We start from the raw sequence: 22,368 nt of genomic DNA, 5'->3' as shown, positions 1-22,368 counted from the left end.
TCTGGTGTTTGGTTCAATCCTCTGCTAGTTCTTGCTTGAAGGGAGGCAGGCTTTTTTGGCTTTCGTTGTTACAGACTATCATTTTCATTTGAAAATGATTAGAAGGGATTTTTCTCCCTCTATCCATGCATTATCGTGTGTAAATTTTATTCACAATAATGGTTTTTGCATAAGTCAGATCTTTGCAGTAGGGGATTAAGAAATGCCTTATTGAATGTAATTCATGAACTGTGTATATTATATTATTATTACTGCATAGAAACCTAAAGTATTATCTCTGGCTTTGTTGTAAAAATAAAATCAGATGATGATGTTAATAGAATAAATCAAATTCATTTCCTTTTGTATTTAGGGTATCAACCCTCATTTGGGTGCCTATTTTCTACTAGAATACAAAGGGCTTTTTTATTGCCAAAGTTCTGTGAACACTTGTAAAGACTGGCCTGGTGGAGGACTCTTGCCCGTGATGAATCACTTTGGCATTGCCTTTCTCCATTCCTCCTCAAAACAAAAAACCTAATGAAGGGAAAAATGTTTTGCTATAATTGGAAAGTAAAAGGAACTGTTGTGTCTACTGTGAGCTGGACACTTATATGTGATTGCTTTGTGCCCTAAAACCCATCTTTTTAGAGCCAGTTCCTGAATTACTTTATTTTTAGCAATACAAGGACTAAATTCTACTTGCATGTGTATTTCTCATTGATTGTAGACATGCATGCTTGTATAGCAACATATACGTTGAGTGTAAATGTATAACTGTCTTGTTACTAGGTAAGCACATTGTGTTTAAAACCTGAACTTGCAGCTGTGTTATCCATCTTTTACTGTTTCAGTTAAAGGTATTAGTGTGTGATTATTCCCTTTTATAGGCGAAGAGAAAGGCATGCAAAGACAATAGACATAGCCCAAGAAGAAGTTCTGACCTGCTTGGGAATTCATCTTTATGAAAGACTGCATCGAATCTGGCAAAAACTACGGGCAGAAGAGCAGACATGGCAGATGCTTTTCTATCTTGGTGTTGATGCTTTACGCAAGAGTTTTGAGGTAAGAACAGTGGGCTGTTCCAGTATCTAAGATTGCTTAGTCATGTTATTGGACTGAATCTTAATGTAAGCCACCAGTGCCTAAAAGGACTCTCCATCACTGATAGAGCTTCATGGCTTTGGCTGGATATTGTTACATGGCTTTGGGTCTGGCCCCCAGGTAAAAAGGGGCCAGACGCAGTGGCCCACAGCTGCTCGAGTCTCTGGAGTCTCAAGTCCCAAGCAGGGGTGGGCATCTTCCCAAGGACTTGAGTACAGTGGGACCTAGACAGAGAATCCTGTTGTCCCCAAATGCCATGAAATGGGGGCACACCTGCCCCAGCAGGTTGAATGGTTTCCACCTGCCAAGGGTGAAGGGCCCATGATGCGCTATTCCAGGGATGTGGAGGCAGACTAGGGTCAGCGACCAGAGGTCTCTGTACACTCAGCCTCCTGGGATGCTCAGGGCCACAGAGATGCCCCGTTTCCTACAGGGAACAAGATCTCTCCTGACTGCTCGGTTCTACTCCGCTCATCACTTTGGCTACCGCGGCCCTTCAGTCTGAACAGTGAATCCACTTTAGGAATAACGCCTGTTGAGCAGGAGGGTGTTCGGCTTGGGGATGAAAAAGATCTATTGTACTCATGGAAACCACGTCTCTCGCAGAGGGACTGTGGAGTCCACCATTCTGAGCTGTCCCTAGAGGAGGAGGCTTCATTTTCCTGGGTCACTGAGGAAGAACAGTGGGTCCTTGGTCCTAGAGAACACCTGGGTGGACCGTCCCTCCTGGGAATACTCAGGGCAAAAGGAGGGCGAGGCCTCGAGAGGACCACACAGAGCAAGAAATACCTGGGGAGAACCCTAGTGCCTGGACCCCTTTGAACAGAAGGGAAGATAGTCTCCCCTCAGCCAGCCCTCCAGGGCTCCTTCATTTTCCACAGCTGCCCAAGGGCAGCAGGCTCCCCCGGACAAGGGACCATGTGTGTTCAGTGGGGCCCACAGCGACCATCAGGACCCAGCTTAGGGCACAGAGGTGTTCTGAGGACTGTCCTATTCACCCCACCCACAGTGGATCTATACCAGTGGCTCTGCCAGGACCAGGCTCTGCCCCATCGGGATCGGAAACCTGGGTAGATTTGGGATCTAGGGCAGGGAGGTCACAGGGTTCAGGCCTGAATTCCAGCACAGCACACGGCAGGGTTGAGAGCAAAACTCAGGGTCACGTCTGGATTCCCAGGCCGGTTACTGCCTCTCTGACCCCAGACGTCTCATCTGTCGAATGGGTACATTTGGGAACAGCACCCACTCTACGAAGCCACCATGAGGACGAAAGAGCCAATCGTCTACACGGGCAGTGTAGAACAGGCGCCTGGTGAGTGCTCAGGGATGACCCTCCTCGGTAGCTGCCCCACAGATGCCAACACCGCCCACACCGTAGCCACTGTCCCCAAGTCAACCTGGAGGGAAGAGAGCAGGTCACACTCACCTGATTCTGATGAATCAGCTGGCCTGGGTTATGCCTCTCAGGGAGAAAACCTTTGAGTCCACAGAGCTGCTCACAGATACCACCGCCTGTGTGTAACTGCTGTAGAACACTGAGGCAGGCCAGAGAGCGGATAGGTGCTAAGCACCAGTGACATTCTGAGGTCATGGCACGCATCACAATGGGGCCTTGCCCGGGTCAGCAGGGCCCATAGTCAGGGTCCTCCGCTGCCTGAGGCGTCAACATGCCTGCCTGCGATGTGTTTGTGCACGTACGTGCACACGTGTATGTGGGTAAACACGTCTGTACACGTGTGTGTTGCTTCTCTGGCCAGGCCCGGCTGCCCCACTCATGTGTGCACCCAGTTCCTCATCACTGTCACCCCCGAAGCCCAGGGCCAGCATCAGAGCATCCATGGGTGCTCCCTAACTTCAGCACTCCCTGCCCAGGGTGGTCCTGGGATACACATAGGGGTGGGGGGAAGTGACTGCTGCTGTTGGATCTCAGAATACAAAAGCTAATACTATTACCTAATGATCTTTTTAGTGTCTCTAATGGTATCACTTCTTCATTTCTGATATTTTAACTGGGTATTTCTCTCCATGACCCTTGGATATTCTAGCTAGAGGATCCTGTGGGGAAAGTGCCGGGCACACACTAGGGGCTCCCTCTTCTAGACATGTTATCTAAAACCTGGTTCAGCTGTCCTTCCACGCAGGGCCTAGGGGATGCCAAATTCCAGGGTCCAGAAAGAGCTTGGGATAAAATGAAATTTCAAGGGGACGGCTTTGACCTGGGCTGAGTCTGCCTTTGCCATCCAACTGGAGTCTCAAGTCCTGAGGCAGAAAGTCCAGATGCCCCAGTGCAGGGTCCTCCCGATCAACACCTGCTCCCCTGTACTCATTAGCAACCTCACCCACCCTACTCTCAAAGCACACTTGGCTCTCGTATCCAGGAGCTCTGCATCTGTAGATTCAGCAACAGCAGATGGAAAATATTCAGAAAATAAATTGGATGGTTATGTTTCTATGGAACATGTGCAGACTTTGTTCTTGTCATCATTCCCTAAAGAATACAGTATCACGACCATTCATGTAGCATCTGCATTGTATGACATATCATAAATAATCTAGTAATAGTCTGATGTCTACGGGAGGATGTGCATAGCTTATACGTAAATACTAGGCCATGTTATATCAGAGACTTGAGCATCCATGGATTTTGGCATTCCCGGGGACCCTAGAACTAATCCTCCATGGATACCAAGGGATGACTGTATATACTCACTCAGGAAGGCTTCTCATTGGAGGAAGGGCCGAGTTCAGGACAGACAGGGACGTCATCCCTGGACTACTGTCCATCCATCCATTCATCCATTGGCACCACCCTCTAGGACTGTCCCAACGACAGCCCTAGCAAGTGGAGACAAGAAAAAAGCCTGGCTCAAATGGTACAGCTTTGAGGTCTTGGAAGCTGTACCAAGACTGGTACTCATACTGGTGATGTTGCACCAGTATGAGAATAGTGGGTCAGTTTCCTCCAGGATCCAGAAAGCGTATGAGGCAGGCTCGGGGAGAGGAAAGGAGCACGGCCTCTCCAGCAGCCACACAGGCCTGCAGTAGGACGGGGCTGGGGCTGGGGCTGCGGCTGGCCCTGTTTATCACTTGGGCCTCATGAGGGGAAAAGAAAGAACAGGGGGCAGAGGAGGAGCATGGAGACAGCTGGTTGCCTAAGGAGAAGGCGCCTCAGGGAGGGTTATTAGTTTGTTTTCACACTGCTATAATGAAGGTTGCAGTGAGCCAAGGTCGTGCCACTGCACTGTAGTCTGGGTGAGAGCAAGACTCCATATCAAAAAAAAAAAAAAAAAAATCTGATTATAACATCTGTGAATGGAATAATTTGTAGACTCTTGGCATTCAAGAATTTGATGTTAGCTTTCTCGACTATTTATGAACCGTAAAGGTTCATGATGCGGACGTTCTGTTGAGATGGAAACTTGAACGCTGTGTGCGGTGGAGGCGAGGTTGAGGACGTCGCTTGATGGATGAGTAAGCCTCACCCATCTGGACGGCAGCATTTACACTTCAACTTCACTTTTAACTTCATATTTGCTGCTTGTTGTTATTTACGTGGTAACTAGCATGAATGATTCACATACACACATACGTATTCTTTGTCTCTTTGTGAAATATTACACCAAGGAGAAAACACCATTATGAAGCTAGTGATAGTAAAATAGTCCCCAGACACAGTGCTCTTCAGTGCAAACGTGGGAAGTTTACAGAAGAAGCTCTCTGTCAGTGACAGCCGTAAACTTTGGAATATGCAAAGATCTTGAAGTATATCTCTCACTTATACCAGGGATTTTTGTACAGTAGAGAATTGAAATTTGAGCTTATGAGAGCTGGTAGCATTGGATTTTTTCACTTTTTGTCTATCAATCCATTCATGGGGTTTTTTTTTTTTTTTTTTTTTTTTTTGAGATGCAGTCTGGCTCTGTTGCCCAGGCTGGAGTGCAGTGGCCCGATCTGGCTCACTGCAAGCTCCACCTCCCGGGTTCACGCCATTCTCCTGCCTCAGCCTCAGGAGTAGATGGGATTACAGGCGCCTGCCACCACGCCTTGATAATTTTTTGTATTTTTAGTAGAGATGGGGTTTCACCATGTTAGCCAGGATGGTCTCAATCTACTGACCCAGTGATCTGCCCGCCTGGGCCTCCCAAAGTGCTGGGATTACAGGTGTGAGCCACCGCGCCCGGCCACCACTCATGGGGTATTTTAAGATTTCATGTCAAAGCTCCGTTTGTCTCAGATGGTACAATTGTCTGCCGTGTTGAAATAGGTGGTAACGCAAATTAATATTACCCCGTAACAAGACTTTGTTTATTTTTTATTTTGAAAATTTTTTAAAATTATACTTTAAGTTCTGGGATACATGTGCAGAACGTGCAGGTTTGTTACATGGGTATACGTGTGCCATGGTGGTTTGCTGCACCTATCGACCTGTCGTGTAGGTTTTAAGCCCCACATGCATTAAGTATTTGTCCTAATGCTATCCCTCCCCTTGCCCGCCATCCCCTGACAGGCCCTGGTGTGTGATGTTCCCCTCCCTGTGCCCATGTGTTCTCATTGTTCAACTCCCACTTATGAGTGAGAACGTGTGGTGTTTGGTTTTCTGTTCCTGTGTTGGTTTGCTGAGATGATGGTTTCCAGCTTCATCCATGTCCCTGAAAATGACATGAACTCATTCTTTTTTCTGGCTCCATAGTATTCCATGGTGTATATGTGCCACATTTTCTTTATGCAGTCTATGCTTGATGGGCATTTGGGTTGGTTCCAAGTCTTTGCTATTGTAAATAGTGCCGCAATAAACATATGTGTGCATGTGTCTTTATAGTAGAATGATTTACAATCCTTTGGGTATATAGCCAGTAATGGGATTGCTGGGTCCAATGGTATTTCTGGTTCTAAAAGTCTTAAAATATCCTCTAAAGTAGATCTCAAAATACAACATACATGAGTCTGCAGGAGACCTGCTCACAGAAGGCATCTGTAATTTATAGGAAGATGATGCTGACACTAGCTTAACCATGCATTTAGCACACCTCAGTTACAGTGAAAATCCAATTTTGTGCAAAAAGTGGGAAATAAATGGAGGCGTGTTTGCTTTACGAGACTTTATTTGATTTTTGTAAATAGAAAATGGTTTTATTACATGTAAAATATAATTTAAATTGGTCACTGTGAGGAATCGCCACACTGTCTTCCATAATGATGGAACTAATTTACACTCCCACCAACGGTGTAAAAGCGTGCCTGTAACTCCACATCCTTTCCAGCATCTGTTGTTTCCTGACTTTTTAATGATCACCATTCTAACTGGCATGAGATGGTATCTAATTGTGGTTTTGATTTGCATTTCTCTAATGAGCAGTGATGATGAGCTTTTTTTCATATGTTTGTTGGCCACATAAATATCTTCTTTTGAGAAGTGTCTGTTCATACCCTTCACCCTCTTTTTGATGGGGTTTTTTTTTTTTCTTATAAATTTGTTTAAATTCCTTGTAGATCCTGGATATTAGACCTTTCTCAGATGGATAGATTGCAAACATTTTCTCCCATTCTCTAGGTTGCCTGTTCACTCTGATGATATATTTTTGGGTTTTTTTTTTTGCTGTGCAGAAGCTCTTTAAGTGTTTATTTTAATAGTTAATTTTTTAATATTTGTGTAATAATGTCCAGTTTTCCCAAGGATTTACATAGGAGCTTTTATGCAGAACTCATTGTTCTTCACTAAGAGCTTGTTTGTCCAGTAGTAAAATCAAATCCATCTTCAGTTGCTATGTGGCTTTGTTAAACAGTTAAACTTGAGTTGGAGATGCTCTGCCGTAGGGAGGAATTTTCGCTCCCCAGATGTGTTTGTATATAATATAATGTATTTTTCCCCTTTCCCCTGTGGAAACTTTGTGGAAAGATTATTTCAGTGTCAGCCCTGATTGATATTTTAGTAATCGAACAAGTGTCTGTTACTCCTTCATTCATTCATTTATCAAGTGCTTAATGGGTGTCTTCTGGGTGCCAGACACTGCATTAGAACTCTGGGGAATCAAAGATGAATCACACTTAGTCTCTACCCCCTGGGAATTTATTCTGGTTAGAGAAATTGTAAACACATAATCATGATCCTATGGGATATTTTTAAAGTATGAAATGAGATAATGTGTGTGAAAAAGCTTTGTAAGCTTTACACATTTAAGATTTTTTTCTCCAGTGCATAGCATGATGCCTGACATATTTTAACTGCTCATTACACTCTTGAATGAACTGGTGAAGAGCCAAGAGTTATGAGAGCATAATACTAGAGTGTAGATGGATTAGTTCTGCCTGGATGGACAGGAGGGACGCAGAGGCTTCCAAGAATATAACTTTTGAACTGGACTTGGAAATATAAGTTGTTTATGTTAAGAATGGAGAAAGGAGGTTCTGGGGGGGCAGCTGTCAGTCGTTAAAGTGCCTGGATTTAGATGAACCGCATATCTACAGGCTTATGCAGTTTACAAGATGCTTTTGTTTACAGTATCTCTTTTGAGCCTTATGACAGGTCCATGAAGTGAGTTCATACAACCAAGAGAAGCTTTGACTAGATCCTGGGTTCTAGGGTGTAAGAGACAGCATCTGGCCAGTTTATTCTTTACAGTTTCACGAATGTTATGATTGCCAATGTTATTGTATTTCTATTATTATATTTGTGAAAGCATGGTTTTCTGAGTTACAAGTATATGAAAGACAGATGTATACATGTAATGAAATGTATAGTTTTCTTTTTTCTTTTTCTTTTTTTTTTTGAGACAGAGTCTCGCTGGGTCCCAGGCTGGAGTGCAGTGGTGCGATCTCGGCTCACTGCAATCTCTGCCTCCGAGGTTCAAGCAACTTTCCTGCCTTAGCCTCACAAGGAGCTGGGATTACAGGCGCCTGCCACCATGCCTGGCTAATTTTTGTATTTTTAGTAGAGCGGGGGTTTCACCATGTTGGCCAGGCTGGCCTCGAACTCCTGACGTCATGATCTGCCCGCCTCGACTTCCCAAAGTGCTGGCATTATAGACGTGAGCCACCGCGCCCAGCCGTAGTTTTCTTCTGATTTCTGTAAAGCAGGTTAGCTTGTATTGATACATGAGGAGGTTTTTTTCAGAGGTTTCAGAAACAAGCTAGAAAATGCTTCCATATTTCATAGATTCTTTATGATTCAAGCAGTTTTTCAGGATTTTCAGTCCGATTAAACCATTTATCTAACAAACACTAAGTAGAAACTATGAGCTCTACATTCTCTTGTAAGCTTTCTTTTTCTGTTATAGTTGAGCAAATTTGTTGACATTATGATTTTTATATTTATTTATTTATTTATTTTTGAGTCAGAGTCTCACTCTGTCGCCCAGGCTGGAGTGCAGTGGCACAATCTCAGCTCACTGCAAGCTCCGCCTCCCCAGTCCACGCCATTCTCCCGCCTCAGCCTCCCGAATAGCTGAGACTGCAGGCACCTGCCATCACGCCCGGCTAGTTTTTTAGTAGTTTTAGTAGAGACGGGGTTTTACCATGTTTGCCAGAATGGTCTTGATCTCCTGACCTCGTGATCTGCCTGCCTCGACCTCCCAACGTGCTGGGATTACAGGTGTGAGTCACCATGCCCAGCCCAGATGTAGCTCTTATGTTTAGGTCTTTGATCCATTTTGAGTCAATTTTTGCGTGTGGTGTAAGATTAGTGTCCACCTACATTCTTTTGCATGTAGATAATGCAGTTTTCCCAACATTGTTTGCTGAAGAGTCTCTTTCCCACTGAATGATCCTGGCACTTTTGTTGAAAATTACTTCACCATATAAGCAAGAGTTTATTTTTGAACTCTCTATTCTCTTTCAGTGCTCTGTTTTTATGCCAGTACAACACTGTGTTTTGTTTTTCTTTTTTTTTTTTTTTTTTTTTTTTTTTCCAGGTGGCTCACTGCAACCTGTGCCTCCTGGGTTCAAATTATTCTCCTGCCTCAGCCTCCCCAGTAGCTGGGATTACAGGCATGTGCCACCACGCCCGGCTAATTTTTGTATTTTTAGTAGAGACTGTGTTTCTTTATGTTGGTTAGGCTGGTCTCAAACTCCCGACCTCAGGTGATCCATCCGCCTCAGCCTCCCAAAGTGCTAGGATTACAGGCATAAGCCACCAAGTCTGGCAACACTGTTTTGATTGCTATAGCTTTGTAGTAAGTTTTGAAATCACGAAGTGTGATGTCTTCAAATTTCTTCTCTTTTTCAAGATTGTTTTGACTATTTGAAGTCCCTTGAGATTCTACATGAGTTTTAGAATGTATTTATTTTAATTTCTGCAAAAAACATTCTTGGGATTTTGACAGGGATTTTATTGAATGTGTAGATTGCTTTGGAGTAGTAACATCTTAGCAACATTAAGGTGTTGCAATCCAAGAACATGAAATGTCTTTCCATTTATTTATGTTGTCTTCAGTTTACTTCGGTAAAGTTTTGTGATTTTTCTGTGTACAAGTCCTGCATTTTCTTCATTGCTGACTTATATATACCTTTTTTTTTTTTTTCCTGAGATGGAGTTTCACTCTTGTTGCCCAGGCTGGAGTGCAATGGTGCGATCTTGGCTCACGGCAACCTCCACCTCCTAGGTTGGAGCAATTCTCCTGCCTCAGCTTCCTGAGTAGCTGGGATTACACGCATGCACCACCACGCCCGGCTAATTTTGTATTTTTAGTGGAGACCGGGTTTCACTATGTCGAACAAGCTGGTCTCGAACACTTGACCTCTTGATCTGCCTTCCTTGGTCTCCCAAAGTGCTGGGATTACAGGTGTGAGTCACCGTGCCTGGCCTTTTTTTTTTTTGAGCCATGGTCTTGCTCTGTCACCCAGGCTGGATTGCAGTGGCACAATCATGGTTTACTGCAGCCTAGACCTCCTGGGCTCAAACAATTCCCCCACCTCAGCCTGCCAAGTAACTGGGACCACACATGTGCACCATCACACCTGGCTAATTTTTTTATTATTTGTAGGGACGGGATTTTGTTATGTTGCCCAGCCTGGTCTCGACCTCATGGGCTCAAGAGACCCTTCTGTCATGGCCTCCCAAAGTGCTGGCATTATAGGCGTGAGCCACCATGCTTGGCTGTAGGTTATGTTTTTTAAATCCAGTTTGTCAATCTTTGTCTTTGTCTTTTTTTTTTTTTTTTTTTGAGACGGAGTATCACTCTGTCACCCAGGGTGGAGTGCAGTGGTATGATCTCGGCTCACTGCAACCTCTGCCTAATGGGTTCAAACAATTTTCCTGCCTCAGCCTCCAGAGTAGCTATTACAGGCGCCCAGCACCATGCCCGCCTAAATTTTTTTTGTGTGTTTTTAGTAGAGACGGAGTTTCACCATGTTGGCCAGGCTGGTCTCCAACACCGAACCTCAAGTGATCTGCTCTCCTTGGCCTCCCGAAGTGCTCGGATTACAGTTGTGAGCCATTGCACCTGGCCAGTTTTTGTCTTTTATTTGCTGTTTTTAGGTATTTGCTGTTTTTAGGTATTTTATTTGTCATTTACATACTTACAGATGTTGTCAGAGTCCTTTTTTTTTTTTTTGAGACAAAGTTTTACTCTTGCCCAGGCTGGAGTGCAGTGGCTCAATCTTGGCCTACTGCAACCTCTGCCTCCCGGGTTCAAGCAGTTCTTGTGCCTCAGTCTCCCAAGTAGCTGGGATTACAGGCATGTGCCACCACACCCAGCTAATTTTTATATTTTTAGTAGAGATGGGGTTTCACCATGTTGGCCAGGCTGGTCTTGAACTCCTGGCCTTAGGTGATTCACCCACCTTGGCCTCCCAAAGTGCTAGAATAACAGGTCTGAGCCACCACGCCTTGTTTTAGTTTTAGTTTTTTGATTGTTCTTTTTCCTGCTTTTTTTTAAGTTACTTGAACATTTTTGGAATTACATTTCTCGTCGTATTTTTTTCTACCTCAATTCACTATGCCAAAACCATTTTTCTTTATTGTATTTTATATCTGTTTATTTTAGTTCATTGATACGATTTGGATATTTGTTCCGCTGAATTATTTTTTTCTTCTTTTTTGAGACAAAATTTCGTTCTTGTTGCCCAGGCTGAAGTGCAATGGCGTGATCTCAGCTCACTGCAACCTCCGCCTCCCAGGTTCGAGTGATTCTCCTGCCTCAGCCTCCTAAGTAGCTGGGATTACAGGCATGTGCCACCATGCCTGGCTAAGTTTGTATTTTTAGTAGAGACAGAGTTTGTCCATGTTGGTCAGGCTGTTCTGGAACTCTGGACCTGAGGTGATCCACGCACCTCGGCCTCCCAAAGTGATGGGATTACAGGCGTGAGCCACCATGCCTGGCCTAAAAATTGTGTTTGGGAGGCCAAGGTGGGTTAGTCACCTGGGGTCAGGGGTTCAAAACCAGCCTGGCCAACATGGCGAAAACCCGTCTCTACTAAAAATACAAAAATTAGCCAGGAGTGATGGCGGCACCTGTAATCCCAGCTGCTCAGGAGGCTGAGGCAGGAGAATCGCTTGAACTTGGGAGGTGGAGCTTGCGGTGAGCTGAGATCATGCCAGTGCACTCCAGCTTGGGCAACAGAGCGAGACTCCATCTCAAAAAACAAACAAAAAACAACAAACAAACAAAAAATTTTTTTCAGTTAATTCTAATGTATCTGTGAGATATTAGAATTAAGATATCTTGATGTTTGCATTTGTTTATTGCCTTTTTCCATTCAATTTGAAATCTTCCCAATTCTTCGTATCTTTTTGGTATCACAAATAACTTTTGATTGAAACCTGGGCATTTTTGTGTTGTCATGAGACTATGCATCTTACTTAAACTACTGTTTTTTTTGTTGTTTTTTTTTGAGACGGAGTCTCGCTCTGTCGCCCAGGCTGGAGTGCAGTGGCGAGATCTCAGCTCACCGCAAGCTCTGCCTCCCGGGTTCACGCCATTCTCCTGCCTCAGCCTCCCAAGCAGCTGGGACTAGAGGCGCCCGCCACCACGCCCGGCTAATTTTTGATTTTTAGTAGAGACAAGATTTCACCGTGTTAGCCAGGATGGTCTCTGTCTCCTGACCTTGTGATCCGCCCACCTCAGACTCCCAAAGTGCTGGGATCACAGGTGTGAGCCACCCCGCCCGGCCTGGTAAACAACTCTTTTAACTAGTGTTCTCTTACACTTATCTAACAGGGGTAGAGTGTTGGTGCCACCTTGTGAAGCCAGGTAGGGGATGAAGTTCAGGTTCTCTACCTTGTCTATGTTGACATTTGGGGCAAACTCCCTTTTAGATCTTTGCAGAGTTGGGAGTTGTGGCTCCCCACCTGATCTCTGTGGTGGATGTGGCCTCATTTGTTACTGTGTGTAGGTGAAAGTTCTGACTCTCTACTGGGTCTTCTCTGCTATCACTCCAGTAGGGACAGGGAGGGATGCCTTATTACTGGCAGATGGTGGTGGAAGTCCAGGCTTCCCCACTTTTCTCCACTGACACAGTGGGGAGTGGACGCTCATTAACTAGCCAGTTGGAATGGAAGTTCCACTCCCCTGCTTAATTAGCTGTGACACTACCTGGTGGGAATCTTGGATTGTTTTCATTACAGTCTCATGAGGGTGGATATCTAGGTTCTCCATGTGATCATTGCGGGTGTGGGTGGGGCTAGTTTTTCTGTGGAGTTATGCTGGATTAGAGCAGTTCCTCTTAAAGTTTTCTTTCTGGTTAACATACCACTTTACTGGTAATTTGGTCTGGAGAGAGAAGGCTTTGTTGGGGGGCTTCTTTTTTTTTTTTGGAGACAGTCTTTATCACCCAGTCTGGAGTGCAGTGGCACGATCTCTGCTCACTGCAACCTCCGCCTCCCGAGTTCAAGCGATTTTTGTGCCTCCGCTTCCGGAGTAGCTGGGATTATAGGCACTGGCCAACATGCCCAGCTAATTTTTATTTTTAGTAGAGACGGGGTTTTGCCATGTTGGCCAGGCTGGTCTCCAACTCCTGACCTCTGGTGATCCACCCGCCTCGGCCTCCCAAAGTGCTGGGATTATAGGCGTGAGCCGTCGCACCCGGCCCTGTTGGGTATTCTTTTTTTTGGTCTGTGTTCATCGATGTCCTGATGTACTCACTTCTTCCATTCCAGGAGTAGGATACACTAGGCAAAAAGAAGAATACCCAGGGAGTTTACTGCTATATTGTGCCTTGTGTCCTGTGATCCTGAGCTAATTTGCCTTCTCTCCACCTTTCAGAGAATATTCGCTTTATTTACAATGTTCACATTTGAATTTTGTACTTAGTGGGAGGAATAGGGAAAAGTATGTCCATTCCATCCTCCCAGAAGTGTAGGTCTAACCTTTGATTTCATTGAGTGTGCCCTATTTTTCTGTTTTCTATTTCATTGACTTCTGCTTGATCTTTCTTTTGCTCTTCTGGTTTCTTAAGGAACAAGGTGAAGTCACTGATTTGTTTCTTCTCTAATATAGTCATGTAATTGTATAAATTTCTCTTTCAATTATTGCTTTAACTGTCTTAAAATACTTGATATATTTGTCCTTTTTTTACCCCTTGGTTATTTTTATTTTATTTTGTTTTATATTTTGAGACAGATTCTCACTCTGTCGCCCAGGCTGGAGTGCAGCAGCATGATTTTGGCTTGCTGCAACTTCCACCTCCGGGGTTCAAGCAATTCTCTGCCTCAGCCTCCTGAATAGCTACGGTTATGGGCACCTGCTACCACGACCGGGTAATTTTTGTATTTTTAGTAGAGACGGGGTTTCACCATCTTGGCCAGACTGGTCTTGAACTCCTGACCTTGTGATCCACCTGCCTCGACCTCCCAAAGTGCTGGAATTACAGGCGTGAGCCACTGCTCCTGGCCTCCATTGTTTATTTTAAAAGTATGTTTTGATTTCAAATATTGGGATTGCCTATTGATTTTTTTTGTCACTGATTTCTGAATTAATATCACAGTGGTAAGAAGAAATTCATGATAAGACTTGAAACCTTTTAAATTTACCAAGAGTTGTTTTTTTGGCCCGAATATGGTATATCTTGGTGAGTGTTCCAAATGCACTTGAACAGAATGTGTATTCTGGTAGTTTGTGTAGAGCGTTGTATAGTTAGTTAGGTCAGATTGGTTAACGGTGTTATTCAAGCTTCTGTATCCTTACTGATTTTCTGTCTGCTGGTCCTGTTATTATTATCATTCCTTTCTTTTGAACATGATGTCACTCTGTCACCTAGGCTGGAGTGCAGTGGCATGCCCAGTCATAGCTCGTTGAGCCTCCACCTCCTGGGCTCAGGTGATCCTCCCACCTCAGCCTCCCCAGTAGCTGGGTCTACAGGCATATGCTACCACACCCAGGTATTTTATTTTATTTTATTTTTTGAGATGGAATCTCTCTCTGTCGCCCAGGCTGGAGTGCAGTGGCATGATCTCGGCTCACTGCAACCTCCATCTCCTGGGTTGAAGCGATTCTCCTACCTAAGCCTCTCGAGTAGCTAGGATTACTGTTGTGTGCCACCAAGCCCAGCTAATTTTTGTATTTTTAGTAGAGACAGGGTTTCACCATGTTGGCTGGGCTGGACTTGAATTGCTGACCTCAGGTGATCCGCCTGCCTCTGTCTCCCAAAGTGCTGGGATTGCAGGTGTGAGCCACCACGCCCGGCCCACCCAGTTAATTTTTAAAACTCTTTTTGTAGAGACAGGGTCTCCCTGTGTTGTTCAGGTTGGTCTTGAACTCCTGTGATCAAGCAATCCTGTCTCGGCCTCCCAAAGTTCAGGGATAACAAGTGTCATTCACCACGCCCGGCCTGGTTCTATTACATAGACAGGTTTGCTGAAATATTAAAATATAATTGTGGATTCTTTCATTTCTTCTTACAGTTCTCTCATTTTTGCTTTATTTATTTTGAAGCCCTGTTATTAATAGGTAAATAAATGTTTAGGATTTTTTTGTGTTCTTGATGAATTAAACCCTTAATGTATATAAAATGATGCTTTTTTTCCTGAGAAAATTTTTATTTTCATCCACTTTACATGATAGTATTATAACGATTTCAACTTTCTTTTGATTTTGTAGTGTGTAATAAGACCTTTTTCTTTGGCTGCATTGGAATTTTAATTTCTGATTGTAGTCATTTTGGTCATGGTTTACCCTGTTTTTTGGAGATGGGCTTTTACTCTGTCGCCTGGGCTGGAGTGCAGTGGCACAATCATGGCTCACTATGGCCTCGACCTCCTCCTGCCTTAGCCTTCCTGAGTAGCTGGAAGGACCACAGGTGTGTGCCACTACCCGTGGCTAATTTTTGGTGTTTTTTTTTTTGGTTTTTTATTTTTTTGAGACAGAGTTTTGCTCTTGTTGCCCAGGCTAGAGTCAATGGCACGATCTCAGCTCACCGCAATCTCCGCCTCCCGGGTTCAAGCAATTCTGCCTCAGTCTCGAGTAGCTGTGATTACAGGCATGAGTCACCATGCCCGGCTAATTTTGTATTGTTAGTTGAGATGGGGTTTTTCCATGTTGGTCAGGCTGGTCTCGAACTCCCGACGTCAGGTGACCTGCCCGCCTTGGCCTCCCAAAGTGCTGGGATTACAGGCATGAGCCACCGTGCCAGGCCATTTTTCGTGTGTGTGTGTGTGTGTGTGTGTGTGTGTGTGTGTTTAGAGATGGGTTCTGCAATGTTGCCCACACTAGTCTCAAACTCCTGGCCTGAAGTGACTTTCCCACTTTGGCCACCCAAAGTGCTGGGATTACAGGCATGAGCCAATGCGCTCAGCCACTTTTCTTCATGTTTCTAGCGACTGATAGTTCATTGAAAGAGTGCCTTGTTATATATGCTTATAATTTCCCTCAAATATGTGAAAGTTGTTGGCCATGATTTCTAAAGATTTTTTTTCTATATTATCTCCTGTTTTGTGGCTCTAGTTACAAATATGTTTGGCCTCTTGAAGTTATTTCAATTATCACATATTACATTTTTTAGTGTTTTTTTTTCTGTGTTTCATTTAGGTTAGTAATTTTGGTTTCATGTGTTGCAAATTTCAAAGTGTATTTTTCATCTTAGACTTTGTAATTTTCATTTTTAGAAGTTTAAATTTTAAAAATAATTCACATTTTTACTTAATATGTTTGTTTCTTCTAGCCTTCTGATCATATGAAATGTCATCATAATTGTTTTATAAAGGACTTGTTTACTAGTTCTGTTTTCTGTTTCATTTCAAAATTGGTTCGTTTTTTGTTTCATTATGGGGTATAATTTCCTGCTTCTGTGTAAGTCTTAGAAATTTGGATTGACTTTTGAGCCAGTGTGAATTTACCTTGTTTTCTAGTTTCTCTAGTTCTGTTTGCCTTTTAAAAATATTTGTGGACTTTGTTCTGTGGCATTATTAAGTTGCTTGAAAACAGTTTCTTTCTGTTGGGTCTTTTATGTTTTCTTTGATTGGACCAGGGCTGTGTTTAGGGTTAATTTTTTCCTCCTTCTGAAGCCTTTTCTTTCTCAGTATTCCGATGTCATATCTCCAATGTGATATAAATTACATCACATCATTTCCTTTTGGACTTTTGGGTATGGGTACTATACACATCCTTATGTCAGTTCTGGATGCTATTACCTCTCAATTGTTTTGGTGATTTCTCACCTTGCCCTTGGACAGCTCCTTTACGTTGTAAGTGCTGATGTGTCACTCAACCAAAAGTTCTAGGGTGAGCCTTTGTAGATCTCTTCATTTCTCTCTCTCTCTCCAGCTCTCTACTCAGTGCTGGTCTTCCTTGTGAGCTCTAGGCACCTTGGCCTCCTTGGACTTCCAGTTCCATTTCCTCAACTTGGGGAGACCGCAGGCTCTGCCTGAGTTCCTCCTCCCTCTTCCACGACCTGGAAACTCTCTCAAGGCAGTAAGCTGGGCATACGTGTGGCCCGTTTGTTTTTTCTTCCAGGGATCACTGACTTTTGTTACTTGTCCAATATCGTCAGTGCTGTTGTTTCATTCATTTTATTAGGTTTTTATTATTTCATGCAAGGAGCGTAAATCTGGTCCGTTTATTCACTCCCTCTTGACAAGAAGTGGTATCATTGTGGTTTTAATTTGCATTTTCATAACTGGTGATATTGAGCACTTTTTAGCTGTGTATTGACCATTTGTGTGTTCTCTTTTGTGATGAGTTTGTTCATTTTGCCTTTACTGTTCTTTGCTTTCTTTTTTCATCTATTTGAGTTGCAGAAGGTGTTTATATGTCCTAAATACTCATCCTTTGTTAGATAAATGTTTTGTAAATATTTTCCCCAAGTCTATGTGGTTTACCTATTTATTTTAACTGTACCTTTTGATGAGCAGAAATATTTATATCTGATACGTTTAGTTTATCAGTGTTTTCTTTTGTAGTTATTGCTTACTGTGAGCTAAGACACTTTTGCCTAACCTCGAAGTCATGAAGGTAATTTCCTTTATTTCCTCTAAAAGGTTTTGCTTTTGCTAATTTATATTTAGATCTGTGATGCGTCTGAAGTGATTTTTGTAGGTTTGAGTTTTTGGCATGTGGTTATCCAGTTGTTTTTCACCATTCGTTGAAAAGAGTCTCCTTTTCTCACTGGGTTGCTTTGGAACATCACGTGGCTGCATAAGTGGGGTCTCTTTCAGAAATCTTTATTCTGCTCCAAAAATCTGTTTGTCTAGCCCTGTTAGAGTATTCTGATTATTTTGGAACATTCTGTTGTTTCGAAGTCAGAATTGCAAGTCCTAAAACATTTTTCTTCTTTTTTGAAGTTCTGCATATTCTATGTCCTTCACATTTCCATATAAATTTTAATAATCTCTTTTCTGTCTTCTCCAAAAAAGGCTGATGGGATCATGACTGTAATTGTCTTGAATCTCTTGATCAGTTTGAGGAGAACCGACATCTTAACAACCACTGAGTCTTAATCATTAGTATAGTATATCTCTCCATTTATTTAGGTCTGTTTTATTTTGTCTGAGCAGTCGTTTGTTGCTTTTAGCCTTTGGTCTCGCATGTCTTCTGTTTTTAAAGTGACTTATTTTTTTTTTCCTTTTTTTTTGAAACAGGGTCTTACTCTGTCGCCTAGCTGGAGTGCAGTGGCGCAGTCTTGGCTCACTCCATCTCCTGGGTTCAAATAATTCTCCTGCCTCAGCCTCCCAAGCAGCTGGGATTACAGGCATGTACCCTAAGCCCAGCTAATTTTTATATTTTTAGTAGAGATGGGGTTTCACCATGTTGGCCAGGCTGGTCAACTCCTGATCTCAAATGATCTGCCTGCTTCGGCCTCCCAAACTGCTGGGATTTCAGGCATGAGCCACCACGCCTGGCCTAAAATTATTTTTATTTTTAAGTATTTTGTCTTTTTTGATGCTATTTGTATTTTAAAATATTAAATACATTTTTCAGCAATTATAAAGTATTATAAAAATTTCTAATTTTTTGTTGGACATAGGATTTTTGTATATTGACCTGTTTCTTGCAACCTTACTTAAGTCACATTAATTCTACTAGTTTTTTAGGTAGATTACTTAGATTTTTCTAATAGATGATTGTCATAAAACACAGTTTTATCTCTTTTTTCCCCAGTTGTAATGCCTTTTATTCTCTTCCCTTACAGAGCGGACTTAATCTGTTTTCATTCTTTGAGGAGCACATTCAGTGTTACACCATTAATTATAAGTCAGCTGTAGGGGTTTTATTGATGAACTTTATCAGATTGTTTTCAAATATAGGTTTTATTACTGTTTAGATATGACAAGGTCAACAGAACCCAGCATGACTGCCATTGAAAAGATAGTTACAGTCACAGACCCCAAGAGGAATAGTCACGCCATGCCATGGAGAATTCACAGTTGAGTAAGATCTAGCCCTAGCTTCCTGAGGGTTTATGTCATGAATGGATATTGAGTTTTCTCAAAAGCTTTTTCTGTATCTATTGAGATAATGCTATATATTTAAAGATATTAATTTAAATTTCATTGTTTTATTTTCAAATGTTATACTAAATGCCATTTGGTGTCATGGTGTATTATTCTTTTTTTTTTTTTTTTTTTGGAGATGGGTACAGTGGCGCAATCTCTGCTCACTATAACCTCCGCCTCCTGGGTTCAAGTGATTCTCCTGCCTCATCCTCCCAAGTAGCTGGGATTACAGGCACATGCCACCATGACCAGCTAATTTTTTTTTTGGAGACAGGGTTTCACCATGTTGGCCAGGCAGGTCTCCTGACCTCAAGTGATCCTCCCGCCTTGGCCTCTGAAAGTGCTGGGATTACTTTCGTAATCTGTGTGAGCCACCACAACTGGCCTATTCTTCTTATATATTGTTGGATTTAAATTGCTAATAGTAAATATTTTTGCATCTTTGATGTGAGGGATTTTGGTGTAACCTTGCTGCTTTTTGTCAGGCGCTGGTATTTTTGGTATATTCATTGGTATTCTTCATGCTAAACTTAGAAAATGATTTGGGAAGCATATGTCTTCTCTGTTTTCTGGAAATGTTTGTGTGAGATTGATGCTATTTTTTCTTTAGTGTTTGAAGGAACTTATCAGTGAAAAAATCTGAGTCTAGAGTTTTCTTTCTGGGAAGGATTTTGATCATGAATTCAACTTAAAATGCTTCTCAGATTTTCTGTTTTGTCAGTTTTGTTAAGTTTTGTTTTCAAAGAATTTTTTCTTTTCATCTAAGCTGTTGAATTGGTTAGCATGAAGTCATTAATAATAATCTTTGGCCCTGAATATCTTTGGGATCATAGAGGTAATTCCTCTTTTATTCTTGATATTTATAATTTGTATTCTTCCTATTTAAAAAAAATTAATTTGGCTTGCATATTGTCAACTTTGTAGGTCTTTCCAAAGTGTTACCATAAAGGGGGTCCCAATCCAGACCCCAAGAGAGGGGTTCTTGGGTCTTGTGCAAGAAAGAATTTGAGGCGGATTCATCAAGTGAAAGCAAGTTTATTAAGAATGTAAAGGAATAAAAGAATGGCTACTCCATAGGCAGAGCAGTGCCATGGGCCGCTGGTTTCCCATTTTTATGAGTATTTCTTGATTGTATGCTAAACAAGCGGTGGATTCTTCATGAGTTTTCTGGGAAAGGGGTGGGCAATTCCCAGAACTAGTGGTTCCTCCCCTTTTTAGACTATATAGGGTAACTTCCTGGCATTGCTATGGCATTTGTAAACTCATGGGGCTTGTGAGAGTGTCTCTTAGCATGTAAATGTATTATAATTAGTGTATAATAAGCAGTGAGGATGACCATAGGTCAGTTTTGTCACCATCTTGTCTTTGGTGGGTTTTGGCCCCCTTCTTTATTAAACCTGTTTTATCAGCAAGGTTTTTCTGTCTTGTATCTTGTGCCAGCCTCCTGTCTCATTCTGTGACTTAGAATGCATGACTGGGAATGCAGCCCAGCAGGACTCAGCCTTATTTGACCCAGCCCCTGTTCAAGATAGAGGCACTCTGGTTCAGAGGTCTCTGACAAAAGGACCAACTTTGACTTCAAATTTTCTGTTACTTTTCTGTATCATTTCTTCGCTCTTATTTTTAACTATTATTTTTTCTACTTACTTTGGGTTTACTTTACCCTTTTATGTGTAAGTTCTTTAGGTAGAACGTTACTACTTTATTTTATTTTATTTATTTTATTTTATTTTGAGACAGAGTTTTGCGCTGCCACCCAAGCTAGAGCACAATGGTGCGATCTTGGCTTACTGCAACCTCTGCATCCCAGGTTCAAGCGATGCTCAGCCTCCTAAGTAGCTCGGATTGCAGCCACCCGCTACCACGCCCAGCTAATTTTTGTATTTTTAATAGAGATGGGGTTTCAGCATGTTAGTCAGGCTGGTCTTGAACTTGCGACCTCAGGTGATCCGCCTGCCTTGGCCTTCCAAAGTGCTGGGATTACAGGCGTGAGCCACCGCACCTGGCTGCTAGGTCATTAATTTTCTATCTTTTTTTCTAATGTAGTAAGGGAACATAATCTGTATGATTTCCATTATTTTCATTTTATTGTGTCCTGCTTTGTGGTTCAGTATGTGGTCTTTCATGGGGAATGCACCAAGTTTACCTGAAAAGAATGTTTATAGTGGTTTTAACATTGCTCAGATTGTTATTATTATTACTATTATTATTATTATTGGTCTGGTTTTGTCAATCGCAAAGAGGGATGCTAAAATATCTTACTATGTTTGGGGCACTGAGTATTCTGACTGTTTATGTCTTATGCTAATTTTTGCTTCATGTATTTTGAAGCCTTGTTTTTACATGCATACATTTATAATTATTATGACTTCTTCGTTGTCTAACTTACTGTGAAATGTCCCTCCCTCTCTTTACTATGTAGCCACTCACCATCTTTTTGTTGTTGTTGTTGGTTTGCTTGTTTGTTTTGAGATGGAGTTTTAATCTGTCACCCAGGCTGGAGTGCAGCGGTGTGATCTCAGCTCACTGCAGCATTTGCCTTCCAGGTTCAAGCAGTTTGCCTGTTTCAGCCACCCTAGTAGCTGGGACTATAGGTGTGTGCCACCATGCCTGGCTAATTTTTGTATTTTTAGTAGAGACAGGACTTTGCCATATTGGCCAGGCTGGTCTCGAACCCCTGGCCTTAAGTGATCAAGTGCCCACCTCAGCCTCCCAAAGTGATGGGATTACAGGTGTGAGCCACTGCGCACCCAGCCTATCCATTTACTTTTGACCTGTTTGTGTCTTCACTTAAAGTGTTTCTTACACCTTGTGATTGAGTTTTACTTTTCTATCTGTGCCAATACACTTAATTTTTTTTGAGACAGTCTCTACATCACTACAATCAATTTTAGAACACTTGGATCCCCTCAAAAAGAAGCCCTTTGGCCCATTAACGGTCACTCTCCATTACCCTACTTCCCCAGCTCCTGGCAATCACTAATCTTCATTCTGTCTCTATCCCTATTTGTCACATTTCATATAAATGGAATTATGTGATATATGGTGTATTGTGAGTGGCTTCTTTCTCCTAGCATCATGTACAAGCATTTGTTTTGTAGCATTTATTAGAACTTCCTTCCTTTTTGTTGTCAAATAATATTCTATTGCATGGCTATACTACATTTTCTTTACGCATTCATTAATTGATAAACATTTAGGTTGTATATACTTTTGCAATATTATGAATAATGTTATTATTATGAACATTTGTCTGCAAGTCCAGACATTTGTTTTCAGTTCTCTTGGACGTAGGATTTTTGTTTCATGCTGTAACTCTGACCTTTTGAAAAACTGACAAAGAGCCTGTAACATTTAAAATTACCAGCAACAATATATGAAGGTTTTAATTTCTCCATCTCTTTGCCAAAATTTTTTATTGTTTG

At 42.3% G+C, this 22,368-nt stretch overlaps 1 protein-coding gene across 1 annotated transcript in view; it reads left to right on the top strand.

Moving 5' to 3' along the window:
* Positions 1–22,368, top strand: part of LOC129017031 (gametogenetin-binding protein 2-like) — a 114,854-nt gene that overhangs the window by 33,924 nt on the left and 58,562 nt on the right. Inside the window, 1 exon segment of the mRNA XM_054457031.2 lies at positions 870–1,044. Within this exon segment, the coding sequence (XP_054313006.2) occupies positions 870–1,044 (175 nt within the window).

This window comes from Pongo pygmaeus, chromosome 19 (genome assembly GCF_028885625.2).
Source record: "Pongo pygmaeus isolate AG05252 chromosome 19, NHGRI_mPonPyg2-v2.0_pri, whole genome shotgun sequence".
Lineage (NCBI taxonomy): Eukaryota > Metazoa > Chordata > Mammalia > Primates > Hominidae > Pongo > Pongo pygmaeus.
Note: the sequence above shows the minus strand (reverse complement) of the source record. Positions and strands in the feature narration are given on the sequence as shown.